This window comes from Thamnophis sirtalis, unplaced genomic scaffold (assembly GCF_051295495.1).
Source record: "Thamnophis sirtalis isolate CommonGarterSnake01/CBP01778 unplaced genomic scaffold, rThaSir2_p1.2 scaffold_5, whole genome shotgun sequence".
In the NCBI taxonomy this organism is placed as follows: domain Eukaryota; kingdom Metazoa; phylum Chordata; class Lepidosauria; order Squamata; family Natricidae; genus Thamnophis; species Thamnophis sirtalis.
This window is the reverse complement of record NW_028261385.1, coordinates 132,555,185-132,572,236: the sequence shown is the minus strand read 5'-3', so window position 1 is coordinate 132,572,236 and position 17,052 is coordinate 132,555,185. Positions and strand designations below refer to the sequence as shown.

Sequence of the window (17,052 nt, the reverse complement as noted above, 5' to 3'; positions counted from 1 at the left end):
CTGAGCCAACATGACTGGAGGAGGAATTCTGGGAGTTGAAGTCCACAAGTCTTAAAGCTGTCAAGTTTGAACACCCCTGGGGTTTTTTTCCCCTGAAGGATTATGGGTGCAAGAGTCTTGTAACTTGACAGCTTTAAGACTTGCATGCATCAAATGCCAGAGTTTCTGAGCCAACATTTTGGTTGCTAAGCAAGAGCGTTGTTAAGTGAGTTTCCCCACATTTTACAAGTTGGCCACGCCTACCCAGTCACATGGACGGCAAGCCACTCCCACCCGGTCACATGGCTGGCAAGCCACTCCCACAAAGCAGGACACACCTACAGAAGAGGTTCTAAAAAATTTCGAAACCCACCACTGCTCTGCTTCCATACACTGTTCTACAGTGTGACCTATAAGTGTTGGAAAATAGACCATAATTCTGTTATGCCTTCATCACAGATTCAATGGGGATTTATTTGCAGAAAGTCTTGATGGATAAACAACTTTCCATTATACCAAAAGCCTAAGATCTGTCTTTCTGTGTATCCTAACTAGCCAGATACCCATAGCATGGACTTGAAATGTGGGCTAAAAATTTAAATTTCCCCTTTCTCTTTGTAGAGGGGCACAAGGGGAATTTTATTACCTCAGGAGTTGCTGTAAGGAGGAGGATGGATACAGGTTGCTAGTAGTCTTGATTTTCTGCTTGGTTGACTGGAAAGGACACTGATTTGCCTCAGTTATATCCTACCTGTTGCATTTATTTCTAAGCTTGGCAGGAGGAAAAAGGGTCACACAGATCATCTTCCAAATGTAGTGGGGGGATCGGGGAATAGAAACAAAGATCTATGAAAGTAGCAATAGAATAATTATGCCTTCATGCAGAAATACTTCCAGTGTTAAGTTTGCAAAGTTAGAGAGAAACCTGGTGACTCCATTGAAGATTTATCGTGGGTGAACTTGCAATGAATCCTGCCAAGAAATAGAGCAATAAAATTTGACACACTGAGTTGAGGCACGTACTTTGAAGTGAAACTCCTGCTTAGTTTAGAAAAAAACGCCACCTTTCATTTTCAGTGTTGCTCATGTTCTTTCTAGGCATAAGGGACAGACTCTAAATTCAGTCACTGCACTTGGTGTCCCAGTTGCCAAGTTCCAGTGTTTAAAATTGTACCATTATCAAGTCATGTCTGTGTTTGGCAAAGATTTGTAGACACAACATCAATAACTATGCTAAATATTTTTGCAATACTTATTTCTCTTCCACACTTTTTTCCAAGTAGTAAATCATACTGTAGTTTCTTTAATCTCCCCCCGGCTTGTGAAAAACAGGAATTTATGTAACAGGCACTCTGCTGCAAACTTTTTCCTGTTTGGAACTTCTGTTGTTGTTGGCAAAATTCGGAGATGGCTTAGCTACTCCAAAAGTGACCTTGGATGTCCTTTGTATAAGAATACTAGATTGTAACTTTTTGATGACTAAGGAGGCCTCTGCAGTTTCTGCAAAATACTAAATGATTCTTTTATGGATGGAGTGAATAATTTGCACAAATAGGTCTGCACACAGAATTTACATTTTCAGCGTAAACATATTTTAAGCTTTGGTAAGGTGGGATATATGATGGCCAGAAAACATCTCTGGTATCGAATTCTTTTTGGAATGTGTTAGTGGATTTTAGTCTGAACAATCCAGAGTGTTGTGTTTTTTGTAAGGTTTTCCAGCCTCGTGTTCTTCTCACACTGAATTATCTAAAGTTGCTTCAAAAGTTCTTAGCTGTTGATATTGCCAGAGTGAAGGTGTAGTACTATTATTCTGCCAGTCCCTCTTGAAGTTATTTTCAGTAGGAATACTGTATACTGAAGTAGGAAGTAGGAATTTACATTAGCTCAGAAGATGATGGTTCGAATTAGAAAGTGATCATTTCTGGAGTTGACATTGGGTGAATGAAGCAAGTTTACAGAAGCCTTGGCTAGAAACATCATACAAGATAAAACAGACATGTAGAACAACAGTGTATTTCCCCCCCCCTTCAATTATGAAACAGAGGAAGTGTCGTACTTCTCACCCGAAAAAGTGCATGCAAAGGAGGAAGGTAAAAATTGACACCACACACACCCCATTTCTCACTAACTTCTTTAAACAGTCTAATTGCTGTCTAATTGCACTATCAAATGTGAACCAGACAAGGAAGGTGAAGTGCAAGAAAGTAGGGAAAGAGGTCAGGTTTCTGCTCCCTTGACACAAAGCCACAAAATCCCCCCCCCAGTACAAAACACACACTAATTTGGCCTTTAACCTATATCTTATGCACACACACACACACACACACACTTGCATCTTGCAAAAAGGGGGATTCAGAGCAAATTATAAATTGACAACCATATATTCCCCTAATATTTCTAATGGGCTTGCCATACTTGCTCAAATGAAATCTGAATACTTTTATTCTGGTTTTATCTTATTATCCTATTCTAATCTTATGCATAGGTACATACACATACATACTTTTTAAACAAAAAGGTCAAACTAACACGAGCTCATATAAAGTAAAGGAGGAAAAAGACAAAAAAAAAAGAAAAAAGTGCAAGAAAAGGGAAAAAAATGACAAAAGTTATAATAAAGTGGCGTCTAATATTCTTCCCAGCATTTATAATGTATGTATGTATGTATGTATGTATGTATGTATGTATGTATGTGCTGGTCTTGTTGTATTCGAGTCTTTTCCTGTGTAAGATTGAGATTGTCTTGGCAATGTTTCGGCAAGGTCTCACTCGCCATCTTCAGGCTGCTGTTTGATGGCGAGTGAGACCTCGCCGAAATGTTGCCAAGACAATCTCAATCTTTCATGGGAAAAGACCCGAATACAACAAGACCAGCATACCTACACCCGTGAAAATCTACGAATATATATACGTATATATAAAGTCCTCTTTTCTGAGGAGAGCAACTTTTGCATCCCATTTGGAAACCAAGGACCCAGAGTATGGAAGAAGAATGGAGAGGCCAATCAAGCACAGTAATCCCATGGTCATTGAACCAGTTTTTGGTGCTTTTGGCAAAAGTTGCTCTCATCAGAAAAGAGCACTGAGCAACAGGACTTTCGACCACTGTGCTTCATTAAGACCAAGGTCAACGCAGCCGTCTACCAGGAGATTTTGGAGCACTTCATGCTTCCTTCCGCAGACGAGCTTTATGGGGATGCTGATTTCATTTCCCAGCTGTCCACACTGCCAAAAGCACCAAAACCTGGTTCAATGACTGTGGGATTACTGTGCTTGATTGGCCAGCAAACTCGCCTGACCTGAACCCCATAGAGAATCTATGGGGCATTGCCAAGAGAAAGATGAGAGACATGAGACTGAACAATGCAGAAGAGCTGAAGGCTGCTATTGAAGCATCCTGGTCTTCCATAACACCCCAGCAGTGCCACAGGCTGATAGCTTCCATGCCACGCCGCACTGAGGCACTAATTGCTGCAAAAGGGGCCCAAACCAAGTACTGAGTACATATGCATGCTTATACTTTTTAGAAGTCCGATATTGCTCTATGTACAATCCTTGTTTTATTGATTGCATGTAATATTCTTATTTTCTGAGATGGTGGATTTGGGGTTTTCATGAGCTGTACGCCATAATCATCACAATTATGACAAATCATGGCTTGAACTATCTTGCTTTGCATGTAATGAGTCTTATCTCATATATTAGTTTCACCTTTTAAGTTGCATTACTGAAATAAATGAACTTTTGCACGATATTCTAATTTTTTGAGTTTCACCTGTATATGTATATGTATATATAGGTCTCTAGTTATTCGGGTTTTCTCCCGCGTAAAATTGGAGATGTCTTGGCGACGTTTCGACGAAGTCTCATTCGTCATCTTCAGGCTACTTCAGGCTTGGTGCTTCCAGGAGCAATGTGAGATCTCGGCTTTCTTCCTTTTAATTGCCAGTGGGGGTTTGAACTGATTGGGTGGGAGCTTGGCTGTGTCCTGATTGGGTGGAGGTGTGTCCTGATTGAGTGGAGGTGTGTTCTGATTGTTTGGGGGTTTGTGTTTCATGTAAGGATAGGAGGGGTTTAAAGAGGCTAATTGTGCATTTGCAGTCTGGCTTCTGGTCCTCGGTCGTGCCTCCTCATCAGTTTGTGTTTTTGTCTGTTTTCTTTGTGGATGTTTGGTGGTGATATTCTGTGTGGCTCTTGTGAGTGTGGGCCTGGACTCGAACGAGTCCCGAACATGATGAATGACACCAAGCTTGTTTGGGCACTGTGATAGCTATCTGTGCCTTTGCTGCCAACCCACCTGATTCCAGTCCCTTCTAAGACTTCTACTAATAGAAAGACATGCCCGGGAGTGCTGGGACAAGGCTTGTGTACTTTCTGCGGTCCTGAGCCCTTTCCCTGTTTCTCATAGGCCAGGAGATGAATGGCTTAGTAGGAATGGACTGTTGGCTTTCCGCTCTCTTAGCAGAGGTAAAACAGCTCTCTGTTCAGCTAGTCAACTGGCAAGTGAAGAAATTGTAGTGGGTTTAACCCTTTTGCAGCCAGGTGCCATCTGCACTGTTCTGTGTTGTTTGATTCCTCTGGGCAGCCTCTCCTCCTTCTCCTCCTCCTCCTCCTTTCTCTGCATTTGCATTAGTCTAGTCTGCTTCCTGAGAAGTTTGTCTTTGAACTGACGGGATGGAATTATTGATGAATCCAGATTTTCCAGTTCCTCTTTGTGGGGAAAAAAAAATCCAGCTTAGCAGATCCTGGTTTTTTTCTCTCTCCAGCTATGCTCCCATGAGGAGGGCTTTTTAACGTAGCACTCTGGCTGAAAGTCTAGTTTCCAGACATTTGATAATCTATGGTAATTTTCAGATGGAGCAGGTGTGGCTTCCTGCATGTGCGTAGTGCTTCCTGACAACTACTGAGAATCCTATTGATTCTAATAATGAAGAGTGTTATTATTTGGTGTGGCAACTGCTGTGATTTGCTGACCTTGATTCATCCTCTTTTCACCCTATAAGTATGATAGGTTTTGTTGCTGATAGAAATACAATTTAAAAGTGTGCATGTGGAGGTGGAGGTACTATTTTATTAATATTGTTATATTTCTCATTTGATAGACTTGATGGATTTGTGGGGGGGGGGTTTGTGTGTGTGGGGGAATCCAGGATATATTATCATGGCAGAGGAATTCAATATCTTTCTTACATTTTCCTTTTTTAGAACTCAATCCGTCACAACCTCTCTTTGCACAGCAAGTTCATTAGAGTACAGAATGAAGGGACAGGAAAAAGCTCTTGGTGGATGCTTAATCCAGAAGGAGGAAAAAGTGGCAAGTCACCCAGGAGAAGGGCTGCCTCCATGGACAACAGCAGCAAGTTTGCAAAAAGTAGAGGGAGAGCTGCAAAGAAAAAATCAGCTCTTCAGGCAGGTCAAGATGGAAATGGCGACAGTCCAGGAGGACAGTTCTCGAAATGGCCAGCAAGCCCCAGCAACCATAGCAATGATGACTTTGATAATAACTGGAGTACTTTTCGACCTCGAGCCAGTTCGAATGCTAGTACCATTAGTGGACGACTTTCCCCAATTCTGCCAGAACAAGATGACCTCGCGGAAGGGGACGTGCATTCGATGGTCTATCCTCCATCCGCAACCAAAATGGCCTCCACTCTGCCGAGCCTTTCTGAAATGAGTAGTTCCGAAAATATGGAAAACCTACTGGATAATCTCAATCTTTTGTCTCCAAATGCATCATTGACTGGGTCTACCCAATCGCCACCTACCACCATGATGCAACAATCTACTGGTTATTCATATACATCATCCAATACAAATATAGGTTCAACCAATGCAGACTACAGGAAGTACAGCTATGCTCAGCCTAGCATAAATTCTTTGTCCCAGATGCCTATGCCGACAATTCAGGACAATAAATCGAGCTATGGAACCATTAACCAATATAACTGTCCAGGACTTCTTAAGGAGTTGCTTACTTCTGATTCCCCACCACATAATGACGTCTTAGCCTCAGTAGATACTCACGTTTCCCAGGCTAGTAGCCGAGTGCTGGGACAAAATATATTAATGGTCTCTAACTCTGCAATATCACCATATGGCAACCAGCAGCCCCACAACAAAATCATTGCCCCCAGTGCTCACTCTCACCAAGGACATGTCCAACCCACAGCGGTAATAAACAGCCATACTTTATCTCTCACCCTTAGCGCTGTGTCTCATGGTTCAAATATGACTCATTCAACCTCAGCAAAAAACTCAGTCCAGGGGCTCATGAGCCACCCGATGCAAGTGAATAGCATAAGCCCCTTCACCACGGTGAACAGCTGTAATGGGTATGGAAGAGTGGGAATTGTTTCTTTCCATCAGGAGAAGCTGCCTAGTGACTTAGATGACATGTTCATTGAACGATTGGACTGCGATATGGAATCAATAATCCGTAATGATCTGATGGATGGGGAAACGTTAGATTTTAACTTTGACAGTGTGTTACCTAACCAAAGTTTGCCACACGGTGTTAAAACGACAACACACAGCTGGGTGTCAGGATAAGACTAGAAGGTTAGTTCTCTTTTTGTTATTTTATGACTATGTTGCAATACATTCATTATCTTAAAGCAATAATACAAGGGAAAAATTGAACTTGGGATAGTCTCTTCCATTAGAATGAAAAGCTGCATATAAATTCTCTTATTCTGGATCAGAAAGTTGATTACTTTGCCTTGATGATTTATAAATCCAGAGAGATAATCCTTGACTTACAATCTTTCATTTACTGACCATTCAAAGTTATAACAACAACAAGGTGACTTGGGACTTTTTCACACTTGCAACATCTCCATGGTTATGTGATTAAAATTGGGACACTTGGCAACGGACTCATATTTATAACAGTTGCAGTGTCCCAAAATCACGGGATCACTTTTTGTGAACTTCTGACCAGCAAAGTCAATGGGGAAGTTAGATTCACTTTACAATTCTGCTACTAATTTAACAATTGCAGTGATTTGCATAACAACGGTAACAAGGAAGGTTGAAAGATGGGACAAAACCCACTTAATAACCAACTTCCTTAGCAATGGAAATTTTGGGCTCAGTTGTGGTTGTAAGTCAAGGACTACCTGTACTTCAAAAATCATTATAGAAGTTATTAAAAAGCTATCTTATGAGATATGAGATACATTAGTTTTCTCGAAACAGAAAACTTGAATTTTAATAGTAATAAAATGCTATGATAAAGGTTTAGTAGTGTAGAATACATTTAGGTGCAATTTGGCCAATAAATAATGAGTGGAAAGGGCAACAAAAAATGGAAGAGAAAGGAATACTTATTTTACCATTCATCTAGGCATTTTAATGACTTCATTTTGAAATTACCGTCATGCTTTTCATTCTCAGTTTTCTAAAGATGAATGGTTTTGGTAGGACATTCTTGCATATTGTTATATGATGAAAGGATGGGGTGGAATTACATTTTGAAAGTATCTAGATGATGAATCGCACTATGTGATCTTAAGCAAAGTATCACAGAAGAGCAGCAACAGCAGACATCAAAGAGCAAGCTACCATGCGAAGTCAAATATAGCATTATCTTTTTACCTGTTTTGAGTAAAACCACTGGAAAGTCAACACCACCAGTTTTTAAGGCAGATACCTCAATGTCCCCCCCCGACAGACTTATGTCAAAGTAGTGTAGTTTGCCAGATGCTGATGAAAAAAGTCATTCATAAATGCATTTTTATATAGATCAATCAAGAATGCCTTTTATCATTTTATGTTTTCTTTCTATTATCCTAGGCTACAGTTTAAAGTGCTTCAGACATCTCTGACTACAAGAACTGCATATGCATAAAGACGTCCAAAGATGTTCTTCATCTTCTTCGCAATTTCTTGTAGAATTTTTTTTTCTCTTGTCAGTCTTGGCTGCAGATCTCTCTTTCTCTCTCTCTCTTTTTTTTGTACAAAATGTTTGCTGCCAGATTATTCGCTGCTGTAAGTAAGGAATGTGCCATTGGAAGTGTCTTTATTTGGAAGTGCCAAACTCACTACTATGTCATAGAAAACCAGAAGATACTTGACTTTATGCTGCAGCTTTCCCCAAATAGGTGGCTTCCAGATGTATTAAATTTCAAATCCCATAATCCCTGCTAACATGGCAGCAGTATGGGCAAAATGGTGTATAGAATAAGTTGTGGAAGTAAACTTTGTTTCTGCAAAAACATATTAGATTTAATTAAAATCATGGAACATGGTGAACAGCTTGATCAATTTTCTTTTGGCGAATTAAAGTTGCTGTAAATTTTATATGCGACAAACCATTGAGTATAACCCAACCAAAGTTTTGGTATTCAGATTTCTACATTAGAGAGTATATTGAGAAGCTTTGTTTGCATATGGAGTAGATATATTATAGAGTTCCAGATTGATTAATTTTATTAATAAAACATAAAATTTGTAATACATCTATAACTATTTTCTTACATTAGCTGTTTTACAAGCTTCTTAAAAATATGCAGAATCCAATATTTTAAAAACATTCAGCATATTTTATACACAGTATTTTAACAATATAAGAGGAGAGAATTTTTATTAGCACTCTGTAAGATTTATAAGAGAAGGTTTTTACATAAAAAATGTCTGGTTTTTATCTGGCATGAAGATGATCTGTATTCTTAGTACTATATTGACTGTCCAAAAGTCTTAAATGTTGTTAAATACTTTGTACATACAGATCGTATTTGTATTTATTTTATGAAGTTTTATAAAGATTATTAGGCATTTGTGTTAATATTTTCTTTAATAATCCATTTTAATTTACCTTTTTTAATTGCATGGTCCCTCATTTCTTTTTTATTACTGCCTCCTATTTTGATTTGAAGAGATCATACAGCTAGAAACTGGTTTACGCTAATTATGATGTAATAATGTATTTTGTAGAAATAAATCTTGATCATAATAATGTAACAATAGTTTTGCTGGGGTTTACCGACCATTGGCTTCAACATCTTACAATGATCAAGAAAAGTTCCAATATTTTACTCTTAGATTGATAAGAGCAGGCTTGCAATATATAAATAAATATAAATATCATTGAAATTGTGAGCTATATGTTATGTCTCTTTGATATAATAGCCGTGTGGTGCATCTTTCTTTTATATGATATTGAATCTCTTCCCTCCAAAATCCAAGCAAAGAAAATATTTATTCAAAAAAAGTCTTTAAATCCTAGCAAATTTAATTTTCAATTCTCTGAAGTAGATTTCAGGGGCACCTGAGGAAAAGGCAGGGAGACTGGCCCCTCAAAATTGCCAAATCATTTTGTTTCAATGTTTTGGAGAGTGAGGTCATGAGGAATAGCCATGGATGATTTAGTGGACATTAGGTGAGCCCCGGAGGGACATTTAAGGTTTAACCCTCCTCCAATGATTCAATATATCATGTGGTTCAATTGCACTTGTCTCATGGAAGACACATACAAGGTATTGTTTGAAGATCTTATTTTCATATAATACCACAAGGTGTACAGCTGCAGGCATATATGTTAACTACTACCAGAATACCCTTAAGAGGAGAATGTTTCCATGAGCATATTATAACCTAAGAATATTCTAATAATGCTGGCAAAGAATCCTGGGAAAGACTGTTAAATATTTTCATGTCTCTGTGTATGTTTCAATTCAGTATGAATATTAGTTGAATATTGCTTGCCCAGTTAAAAAACACCTCTGCTCATTTAAAACAACTGACAATTAGCGTTACCTGGACCCAATGCCCAGTAATGCTGTTACAGGGCAGGAGGACAGGGAAATTAAAAAAGCAATGGAGTGTGGTGTTATAAAAATCAATGTGAAGATTGATCATACATGTTTTTGCATATATCTTTATATTCTGTAATTTTAAATAATAGCAAATGATGGCTTTGTGAATTGTGTCAGTTGCTTTTCCAAGCAGCCAGGCTACTCTCTGTCTCAGTCTGTAAAAGAAATATGTAATAGAACTGTTCCAATTTAATGTATTGTTTTCTAATTATGTATTAATAACTGCATTAATGAGATCTCTGCTTTGATAAACTGACAAGTTCTATGAAATGATAAGCTAATGTTATAATGTTGAATGGTGACAACTCAACAGCATTTTTTTAAAAAAAAGAGATGATTATTAATATGGACCAGTTCCTTAAAAGTCTTACAGTGCAATTCTGCACATGCTTGCTGTGATATAATTCTGACCATTCAGTGGGTGTGACATCCTAGCAAGCATGTCTCAGGATTGCAATCTTAAATTTGCACTTGTTCCAATGAATTAGTTGCTACAACTTTTAAACATTCTTAAGATCATAAGAGGAAAAGTTCAGGCTTATTAATTTATAATTAATATTTCAAGAAAATGATTTTGTGCTTTATATGGTCTGAAATTAATGATGTGGTTTAAGATAACAGAGAAAATGTAACTGCATTATAACTAGATCTATTATAAAAAGACTCATCCTCCACTTTGGTTTCCCTTGTATCTCCCTCACCAACATGTTGACATCCAAATATTTCAGATCATTTTTGCGATTTGTAAAGAGAAGGCAATTTGATTGCTGAACACTTCAGACTACCTTTTGGATATTTGCGGAAAAGTGCCTGATGTTTTTCCAAACAGAAAATAATCCTTTGTATAAACCCGTACATGTATATGCATTACTTTAATGATCTTGTCCTTCATATGCTATCTGTATGCTGATAAAGGATTCTGTTTATTTGTTATTGTTTGTACTCATTCAGAAATGCAAAGGCATTTAAAAATCTTTCTAATCTGTCTTTACAGAATTATCACGAGAAGAGGCTTTTTAAAACAACTACTTGGGCATTTTTTTTATTGGAAATATAATATATTTTATAAAATAAATAAATACTATTTTCCTTTTTAATATATGGGGACCTGAGATTGAGGGGGTATGATTTGGTTTAGGAAGTCATTGCCTGTGGCCCTATTTGCACCCAAATAAATCCCCTGGCTCTGATTCCCAATTCTGCATTCACTCAGTTATGTATGGGATTATTTGTGTTCCTTATCTGCTAACTTTCTCAACAAACACTTGTTTCAGGCTGTAACATTTACCACCCACAACCAAAAGCCAGCAATAAAATGATGCCACTGTAGATTTTATTTTAACGGCGTTACCAACTTCTACAGCTGGAATCTTGGTCTACATTAATTTGGTGTCCTTATTCCAAAAAGTGCCACTGCTGTAGCTGTGCTTGGAAAAAAAAGAGAAGTTTAAGATGCCTAAATAGAGGTAGCAAGTTGTTCCCATGGACATTGAGTTGTTGACTTAAAGTCTGTTCACTTCTCCTCTGGTATATTCTGCAGCAGAACAGACTTCCTTTTTCTAAATTATCCTCCCCACGGCATTTAAACCAGGAAATTGGGTTTAGTGCCACTGTAAGATATACGTAAACTGAGATTTCAAAACCATTCTCCTTTGCAGTTTAAGGGGAAAATATGCTAAGGGTTTTTTAAAAAACCACCGAAAAGCACTAACAGTAATTAGTGGAATGGGAAAGTACCATTTATCACTAATAAAAACACCTCCTCTCCCAAAGCCAATGGCTAACATAGGACTTCTTTTAAAACTTCTGTATATATGTCTCTGCAGTATTCATATCATAATAGCAAATCACCATGGAAAATAATGAGACACTCTTTTTGGCAACTCTTTCACCTCCCTTTCTTTTGGGGTGCATCAATACTGCCCTTTCATTGTCATAGGACAGTGGTTCCCAAACTTGGCAACTTTAAGACTTGTGGGCTCTGCTGGCTGGAGAATTCTGGGAGTTGAAGTCCACAAGTCTTAAAGTTGCCAAGTTTGGGAACCACTGTCATAGGAGATAGTATGGTTTAGCCAGTATAATGTACCATGTTTTCCTGAAAATAAGACAAGGTCTTATTTTTGGGAGATATTATTTTTGAGGTCAGGAGGTGGCGAACATGGTCACCTCATGGCTGCTGCTGTGTTGCAATATTTTCAGGGAGGGCTTATTTTCGTGCATGCGCTCAAAAGCCTGATTGGGCTTATTATCCAGGGAAGTCTTATTTTCAGGGAAACAGGGTAGTACTTGCAATAGTATTTTATATTTCTGTCTCTGCTGCTGGGGAAAGTAATGAGGCCTTCGTCATAGTTTCCACATGCATTCTTAAGAAGAGAGAGCTCTGCGAATAGAATTTGGGGGGTTACATGGACTATTTCTATTCTGGTTTCCAAGAGGCATAGATATAACTGAAGAAAGAGATTCATACTTAACACTTGTTTTTGTTTGAATTCATCTTTAAATGTAAACATTTTATAGCAAGGCATAAGTCTAAAACTAACCCAACAAAAACAGTAAGTTCAATAAAAAAAGTGTCTCCTCAAAGAATTTTTCCACAATAAATAAAACATCACTTGGTACGCCTGAAAATGCAGAATGAAACATGAAATTATGCTTTCACTATCTACCATAGACGATTTCCAAAATAACAGTTTTAGTTTTGTCACAATATACCGTATCTTCTCATAAAACAATGGAGCCACCTACTTCTGGGGCATTAATCTGTGTTCCGTTCTTTGACATTTTACTTGGGAATTTTTCCAAGTAAACGATTTTTATTATCAACTACCTTCAGCTTTAGCTATCTATTTAGAGCCTTTGAAGCATCTGTGGCCCTAAGAATGCTTCCACTAATACGAAATTGCAATTTTTATATACATAAAATATTAAATGTATGTGACTCAATGTGATGTAATTTTAATTTAACTCAGTTCTGGTCCCATTCACTTTGCTTTGGTACCAGGTATTCTGTGGAGTGTGACTCCAACAGACTAGTTAAAATCACAAGACTTATCTCCTCACCCATCCCTAACCAGAGTTTGATATCTAATTGGGAGGAATTCAAGAAACTCATGTTAAAGAAACTATAACAGATATGACTTTGTGCCTGCTGTTTTGCAACGCAGAAATTTTTATCATGGCAAATGGGAAATTCCATATTATACAGTTGGGTTTCCCAACCTTTGCTACTTGGAGAGTTCCCCAACCAATATAGCATTGCTGAGAGTTCTGGGAAGTGATAGCTATTCAATCTGAAAGTTGTCAAGAAGACTGAGAATTACTGGTTCATAGGAAGATATAATTAGTATTAATGACACCTTTCTAATAAGTATAATACAGGCTACCAAAAAAGTTTGATATATACAACAATGTGGACTATAATATGGTGATATTGTCTACTTGCTCGTCTGGTACTCTGGGTTACTGAGGATATTTTATTACATATTTAATACATATGTATTTAACACAATTATTTTATATGTATAATTCTACACGTACATTTTTTTGGGAATAGCAATAGCAATAGCAGATTTTTATATACCGCTTCATAGGGCTTTCAGCCCTCTCTAAGCGGTTTACAGAGTCAGCATATTGCCCCCAACAACAATCTGGGTCCTCATTTTACCCACCTCGGAAGGATGGAAGGCTGAGTCAACCCTGAGCCGGTGAGATTTGAACCGCTGAACTGCTGATCTAGCAGTCAGCTGACGTGGCCTGCAGTACTGCACTCTACCCACTGCGCCACCTCGGCTCTTGAAAAAAACATTGAGTCAGGAGTTTAATTTCATCAAAAGTAAAGCCATAGGAGCAGCCATTAAATAATTTGATTGCTTAATTCAAGGCAGTGTGCAACTTGAACCTCCACTCTATTGCATTCCAGGTCACAGAATTTGCTCTAGCAACAGAAGCTATCAACAGCAGAATATTCTTTCACACCGTCAGTAGATCTAGGAGTGGGAAGTGGATACAAATCTATCTCCAGAGAGCTCAGACCTTTTCATACACAAGCAATCCTTTTAGCATATAAGAAAAATGGCAAAAAATGGCACACCACAAAGTAATCAGAATCTGACTTAATTGGGATTAAAATAAAAATGGAGTTAGTGAGATGGGGAAATTCCAGTGTCCTATAGTAGTTAAGAAGTTGGTATAGGACATGTGTCCATCTGGGCCACTGGATCAACTTTGGTCCTGTTATACTGTTTGTCTCAGCTCAGCCTGCATCTGAAAATGTTATTGAGTAAGTAAACTGAAGGAAGATCCCCATGTAAGCAGCCTTCAGCTCCTGCAGAAAAGGAGAGGAAGATGGGGGGTATGTATGGTATGTATGTATGTATCAATGGTGGGTTTCAAAAAATTTTCGAACCTCTTCTGTAGGTGTCGCCTGTTTTGTGGGAGTGGCTTGCCGGCCATGTGACCGGGTGGGAGTGGCTTGCCGGCTATGTGACTGGGTGGGCATGGCCAACTTGTAAAATGTGGTGAAACTCACTTAACAACGCTCTTGCTTAGCAACCAAAATGTTGGCTCAGAAACTCTGTCATTGAAGTCCACAAGTCTTAAAGCTGTCAAGTTACTAGACCCTTGCACCCCTAAGCCTTTAGAAAAAAAAAAACCAGGGGTGTTCAAACTTGACAGCTTTAAGACTTGTGGACTTCAACTCCCAGAATTCCTCCTCTCTTCATCTTGATGATGTGCGGACGGGTGGGGGGAGGGAGCAGGAATCGGTTCTAAACGGCACTGTGGAACCTCTTCTATAGAAGAGGTTAGAACTGGCAGGAACACACCCCTGGTATGTATGTATGTATGTATGTATGTATGTATGTATGTATGTATGTATGTATGTATGTATGTATGTATCAGAGGTGGGTTCCTACCAGTTCGCACCTATTTGGTAGAACAGGTTCGTCAAATCTACCAAACCGGTTAGAAGAGGTTCCACCAGTGGACCCGGAAAGCAGGCCACACCTACAGAAGAGGTTCCAAACTTTTTTGAAACCCACCACTGGTCCTTGGATATGATTACTCTACATTATCATGCTCATATTTATAAAACTCAGTGCCTCTGTGAAAGGTAAGGAGGACTACTGCGTTTGTGGTGCAATCAGAACATTGCGTGTGTTGAAGTTGTTTTAACGCAAACCAAAGATGCCTTTTAAAAAACAAGTTTACATCATATTCTTATGCATGCCAGTGCTGCGTGTGAGGTAATTTAAGGTGGTTCTGACAAGTGTCAGCGGCATCTTCATATCTGGTCACATGGGCGGCAAGCCACTCCCATCCGGTCACATGGGTGACAAGCCACTCCCACAAAGGAAGTTCAAACAATTTTTGAAACCCACCACTGGTATGTATGTATGTATGTAAAAGAGAGCAGCAACCTGTATAAGGAGAAATTTCCTAACAGAATAATTAACGAGTGGAACAGCTTGCCATCAGAAGTTGTAGGTGCTTCATCACTGGAGGTTTTTAAGGAAAGGCCAGACAGCCACCTGTCTGAAATGGTATAGGGTCTCCTGCATGAGCAGAGGATTGGACTAGAAGACCTCCAAGGCCCCTTCCAGCTCCATTCTGATTGAATTGAAAAATCTAAGAACTATCGGAAAACTGACTGGAGGGACCATCTAATAGGAAACCCCCAAAAGTAAGTGCCCAGCTGCAATCCTTCCAAAAGAAGTGGCAAAGATGGGCATTGGCGAATCTGTACAAAAGAGTTTTTGTGGATTTTAAAATAATATACACTACTGGTCTCTTTGATCTTGAAAAAGACTTCCATAGCCATAGACCTCAAGCAAACAGCCAAATGAAATATTTGGCAGAAGGAATGAATATAAATATATTCCCAATTTCCCAATTTTAGATTTTAAAAGTACATATTATTTATTTCAACTGACCTGTCATAGTTTGTATGACAATAATACACATCCAAACATATATCCTTGCAGTAGATTTTAGCTGAAATTCACATTCCTCCCTAATGCTTTGCCCTAAAATTAGTTTTTGGGACACCTTTGGAGGTGAGAAGCAGCCCATGGGGGAGTTCTAGCAGGAAGCTGCTGAGACTTCTCCTTGGTTGAGTTTGGAGCACTTTCTAAAATGGGAGCTACCTGTTTAAAACAAAAGTGGCCTGTTGAAACACTTAGAAAGTAAGGATGTTCTTAATTACTGTTTAAAATATACTTTTTGGAGTGGAGCTTAAGAAATCAGAAGAAAGGCAGATGGAAAGATGGAATGGAGTCAGAAGACTGTAGGAAGGGGGGAAAGACTTCCAGTTGGCAAGTGAGCCACACATGGTTCTACTCTTCTGCTGTCTAAAGGGATGTGCCAGACTTGAGGGAGCTCTCCAAAAATGCCCTTTCTCTTTGCTAAATATTTAGTAAGGACAGTGAAGGATCTACTACTATGTCTTCATTCTGGTTCTCCAGGTAATTACTGAGCTTAGAAGCCCTCTGGGAAGATACTGGAGAACATTCTCCCACACACATATGTACTAGTTGTACCCAACTCTAGGGGGCGGCACTCATCTCTGTTTCAAAGTCGAAGAGCCAGTGGCGTCCGAAGAAATCTCTGTGGTCATGTGGCCGGCATGACTAAATGGCAAAGGTGCACGGAACGCTGTTACCTTCCGACCAAAGGTGGTTCCTCTTTTTTCTACTTGCATTCTTACATGCTTTCGAATTGCTATGTTGGCAGGAGCTGGGACAAGTAACGGGGGCTCACTCTGTTACGCAGCACTGGGGATTCGAACCGCCGAACTGCGGACCTTTCTGATCGACAAGCCACTGAGCCACCATGTCCCCGTGTTGGAGAAAGAGAGCTGTGTGAGTCCACGGTGGCAAAAAGTCAGGAGAAGCTTGGTACTATCTTTTCTGCCCAAACAATTTCAATAAATGGTATAAGCTTGTATAAGTTGCAGCTTTGAAGAAGTACATGGCAATTCCCAAAAGCTTATGCCTTTTAATAAAATAGGTTAGCTGGAAAAGATGCACCAGATTCCTGATTTTTTTAGAAGGTGAGAATGGCTAGCATGGCTGACACTTGGAAATAGACACCCCTCACAACGCACACCTGCTCTAAAGAAGGTTAAAGGGAGAAAGGTGTGATGAAGGCATTGGGCCCTGGACACAGTTGCCTATTTCAAGTGAACATACAGCATCAGTTAACCCTTGCTTCTCCAGTCAGGTTTATAGCATATGCCAGTATATCACAGAAGTGAGGA

The 17,052-nt window shown here is 39.1% G+C and overlaps 1 protein-coding gene across 1 annotated transcript in view; it reads left to right on the top strand.

Annotated features, from left to right (window-relative positions):
- FOXO1 (forkhead box O1) overlaps positions 1 to 10,728 on the top strand; it is a 53,416-nt gene extending 42,688 nt beyond the window's left edge. Inside the window, exons 2-3 of the mRNA XM_014061809.2 lie at positions 5,188 to 6,540; positions 7,777 to 10,728. Of these exons, the coding sequence (XP_013917284.2) occupies positions 5,188 to 6,531 (1,344 nt within the window). The 3' untranslated portion in view covers positions 6,532 to 6,540; positions 7,777 to 10,728. The remainder of the gene's footprint in view (positions 1 to 5,187; positions 6,541 to 7,776) is intronic.
- The last annotated feature ends 6,324 nt before the right edge of the window (positions 10,729 to 17,052 follow it).